General features: G+C 46.8%; 1 protein-coding gene across 1 annotated transcript in view; it reads left to right on the top strand.

The window, feature by feature from the left end:
• The first annotated feature begins 1,356 nt into the window (after positions 1-1,356).
• The window catches only part of Tmc2 (transmembrane channel like 2), a 52,368-nt gene continuing 49,300 nt past the window's right edge, over positions 1,357-4,424 (top strand). Inside the window, exon 1 of the mRNA XM_005365627.1 lies at positions 1,357-1,390. Coding sequence (XP_005365684.1) covers positions 1,357-1,390 — 34 coding nt within the window. The remainder of the gene's footprint in view (positions 1,391-4,424) is intronic.

Genomic DNA, 4,424 nt, shown 5'->3' with positions numbered 1-4,424 from the left:
TCACACTGTCCAGTCCGTTTGGCAAATCCGGAGAAAATACTCCATTAACTATCCTCTCTTGATGAGTCCAGAGCTTTGTACCTAATTTACTTTCTATCAGGATCACGACTAAGGAAAACTCTATCTCTACTTATCTAGTCTTCAACTTCATCAGAGACCCCAGTAGGATATAATATTACCTGAGTAAACAGGAAGTGCAGGGCAAGTTAGCACAAATCAAAGACTGGAAACCATCCCTATGCAGCTGACTGAAACCAGCTCACACTTCTGGCATGGGCACAGAGGCTCTCCAGAGTGTCTAAGGGTAGCCTGAGGCCCACCGTGATACCACTGGATAGAGATAGAGAATGCTGAGGAGACAGGAAGTTGTATATAGGACTGCATGTAACAGAACATGTAGGAAAAAGCTTTCCTATGCCAATGATCCCAAAAGCCCACACTAAGGTAACAGAAAACGCAAGTTCTGCAGCACTGTTGAGCTGCTGAGCCTCCCTGGCCCAGCCAGATTCCTCCCTTGGAAGTGTCTGTTTTCCTAATATTGTTTCTGCTGCAACTCCGTATCTCTGGCCAATTCCTTGCTAAGGGATTAGAAGAACCTGGAATCCCTCTAGGGATACTCTCTAAATTCCGATATCAGTTGATACCAACAAGAACCTTGGTACCATTCTGGTTCTGCAGCCTTGCTCTTACATGATAACAATGGTTTTCAAAGCAGCCAAATGAACGTTCCCTAAAGGCCGGCAGCACTAGAGAAAGCTGCTGAATGAATAAGCAGGTGACTTCAGTGGGGACAGTCACTGGTGTTGGCTCAGGTCCATAGCGTAGATTCCAGCACCCAGAAACACTTGCCTAGCATGCACACAGCTCTTGGATTGATGCTGAGGACTGCAAGGGGGGGCGGGCAGCAAAGAGATCCACTTGTCCACTTTTCGTAATCTGCATTTTAAACAGAAGCCCAGACGATAACTTATACCTTTGTCCCAATCAGGGACTTAAGACACTGGGAAAGAGCCATGCAATACAGCTCACACCTTCCCTGGCTGGATGCAAGCAGTATTGTTGTCAGGAGATGAGCCTGCAGGTCCTACCCCTCCAGGGCCCTCATGTATAAGTGATGCCTGAAACGTGAGGCCACGCTGCTCCTTGGCAGAGAAACCAGAGCAGAGGAATGTGTGGATGGATTGACGGGCTGAAAGCTCATTGCTCCCTTCCCCATCTTTCTCCCCCACGAAAACTACCTCTACCTTCATCTCAGAGATGCTCCAACTGCTGCCAGGCCAGTGATCATGAGAGCACCCCAGGCTGGAGGGACATGAAGATGTGAGCCAGTGTGAGGACCTTGATATTCTGATGACCATGAGCCACCAGTTAAAGAGCCTAGAGGAGGAAGGTGAGTCCTTTTCTGGATACCAAGGGTCCTACCTACCAGGTCTCTTGGCACAGCAGGTATAGGGGAAGCCGTCTCAGGAGGCCTGGGAAGGCCCTGCATTTGAGTTCAGGTCCTGCAGCTTGAGCTGAGCAACCTCGGGGTGGCTACTTAGCCCCTTCCTACCCACCAGTGGCATGAGGGTCGTTGTCACTTCCTTGCAGAGCTCCTAGAGGAGCTGAAAATGACCTGTGCAGAGAGTCATGCAGAGCCCACGTTCATGAACTTTCTGGAACTGGCCACCTATCTGTATGATCTTAGGAGCTTACCATTTACAGATGTCTCTCCGCAATAATTCTCATTCACCATGTCTGTCTTTCTGTCTGTTGTTCAGAGGGAGATAGGAGAGAGTTCTAAACTTATGACTTTTCCAAGGAATTAGGGAAATGTTGGACTTGGAGCTTTTTGAATAGAGTAACTGGAGCCCTGTTCCAGTCCGCAGCTCTCACGGTGAAACGGGCTGCTGCCAGGAGACTTTCCAGAGCGCGACCATTTGCCTTCTCCTGGCCTTGGGCACATGGTGAAGTGAGAAAGTCCTCAGAGCAACTCTCCTGCATGGAGGATGAGGATGGAGGGGTGAGGCGGTGTGGAGGGTGCTGGGTGCTGGGTGCTGGGTGCTGGGTAGTGTGCCAGGCTCACGTTAGCCCTAAACTTCAACCATCCCACATTCTCCTTCCCCTCCCCACCCCCACCCCTTGCTCCCTCTTTCCTTGCTCAATAACAAGCATTGAGTCTTTCCTGGAGAGCAGCTGGTTTAACTGTGGAGGAGGCCTTAGGCCAAGCAGAGGTGGTCTGCTGCTCAGTCCCTGCTGCAACAGGGACACTCCCAGAGTTAGAGACACTCTGAGTTTTGCCTAGGTAGGCTATGAATAGTCTTTAAGCCAGGGACTCACGCAGCACTCAGCAGGTGGTACAGCCCAAACCCATACCCAAAGGCCTCCTTCCCACCAAAGGGCACCCTCTCATCTCTGAACAGTCTTTTTGTATCTGGGGGCTCAAGCAGATCCCCCTGGGAATGTGATTATAGCATTTCTGTGAGCCTGTGAGGAAGCCAGCCAGTCCCTAGGAGACAGGAGAAGTTGAAGAGGCCCTAGAAGCTACAAAGAGCAAGATTCTCCTCCATTGCCATGACTCCAACTTCTCCTATTAAGTAAACACACCCTGCACACAGAAGACTGTGTTAACAAATCTAACGTCCTGCGTGCCACTGGCACTTCCTGGTTTCCTTGTGCACGTGATTGCTTCCCAAGTGACCGGATTACAGCCATGTGCCACCAGGCCCAGCTCCTTAGAAATATTTTGAAATACTTAATTTGTATAATCATTTATTTTTGTGTTATAAGCCAATTCCATAATCTCCTTTAATCTTTCTTAATTTAAGTTTTTCATACACTATTATCTTGATCATTTCCCCTCCCCCAACTCCTCTCAGATACTCCATCTCCCTACCCACCCAACTTGCTGTTTTTCTTTCTCAATCTTTCTCCTTAAAAAAAAAAACCCTCACAAAATGAAAATCAGAACAAGCAGAAGACCAATAAGACAGAAAATGCCAAAACAAAACGAAATGAAGTAAATCCATATGCAAAAACAAAACTAAAAAACACATGGAGTTCATTTTTGCCAACTACTCCTGAACATGGAGTGTGGTTGATACACTCACTGACACTCCACCAGAGAAAACTAATTTTCCCTTTCCCAGCAGGTATCAGTTGTAAATAGCTTCTTAGTTAGGGGGTGAGACCTCATGTCCACTTCCCCTCTCAATTCTTAGACCCTGTCCATCTTGACCCCGGCAGCTCTTGTGTGTGCTGCCATCGTCCCTTTGAGTTCAGATGTACCTAGAAGAACATGTCGTGCTTACAGGACACTGTTTCCTCGGAATTCTCCATCCCCCTGGCTCCTCTTCCTCACTGATCCCTTAGCATTGAGAGGAGGGATTTGAGGAAGGCATTCCATTTAGGACTGAGTGCTCCAATGCTCTCAATGTCTGCACATTGTCCAGAAGTTGGTCTCTGTGCTGACCCCCATCTACCAAAACAAGAATCTTCTCTGATGTGGGCTAAGTAACGCATTAATCTCTGGGTGTAGCGATGTCATTAGGAGTCATATTATTGTTATTTTATCAGAATAATAGCATTTAGTTTTTCCCTAAGCCATGACCTATCTAACCTCAGGTTCTTGGCTACTTTAGCAGTGTTAGGTATGTGTTCCACCTCATGCAATGGGCCTTAAATACAATTTTTAAAAGTGGTTAATTGTTTCCATAACATTCGTGCCGCAACATATCTTACAGGAAGGTTGCTGTTGTAGGTCGCAGGGTTTGTATCTGGGAGATTTGATGATAACCTTTCACCTCTGGCAGGGCAAAAGTTCTTTACATTACCATGAACTCTATTCAGTAGGGCTGTGGCTTCCAGTTAGGCACCAGCTCCACTTCTCTGTGTTGAACGACGTAAGTAAGGATTGTCTTCAGGGCCTTACCATCAGGTTGTGGGGAGCAACCAATAGCCTGTAATGTTTGGGAGGTTCCATGGTACCCTTTTGGCCAATAGCTCAAAAGGCCTTTAGTGTTTGTTAATTGTCCCTCCCCTTATTTCCTCCCTAATCCCACCTCTCCCATGCATGCTTGGTGCTCACAGAGGCCAGAAACCTGCACCAGATTCCCTGGAACTGGAGTTACAGATGGTTGTGGGGAATTGAACCCAGTCCTCTGGAAGAGCAGCCAGTGACTTTAACCATTGAGCTATCTCTCTAACCCCTATATTATGGTTTTCTTTTACAAAAATTTTAGACTTATAGAAAAACTTGGCATAAATTACTTTCCTTTATCTTGCACTAGTTCACTGCATGTTATGACCAATATTGATACATTCTTTTCAAAGTTCAGGATCAACACTAGGATTCATTCTTTCTGTTGTTTCTTCCATGGTTTTGAAAATGCATAATGTTGAGGTGCCACATTGGACTGCCATCTGTTAAAGACCAGCTTCAACAA

The sequence above is a fragment of the Microtus ochrogaster genome, unplaced genomic scaffold (genome assembly GCF_000317375.1).
Source record: "Microtus ochrogaster isolate Prairie Vole_2 unplaced genomic scaffold, MicOch1.0 UNK3, whole genome shotgun sequence".
In the NCBI taxonomy this organism is placed as follows: domain Eukaryota; kingdom Metazoa; phylum Chordata; class Mammalia; order Rodentia; family Cricetidae; genus Microtus; species Microtus ochrogaster.
The sequence above is the reverse complement of the archived record's forward strand: the minus strand, read 5'-3'. Positions and strand labels throughout refer to the sequence as shown.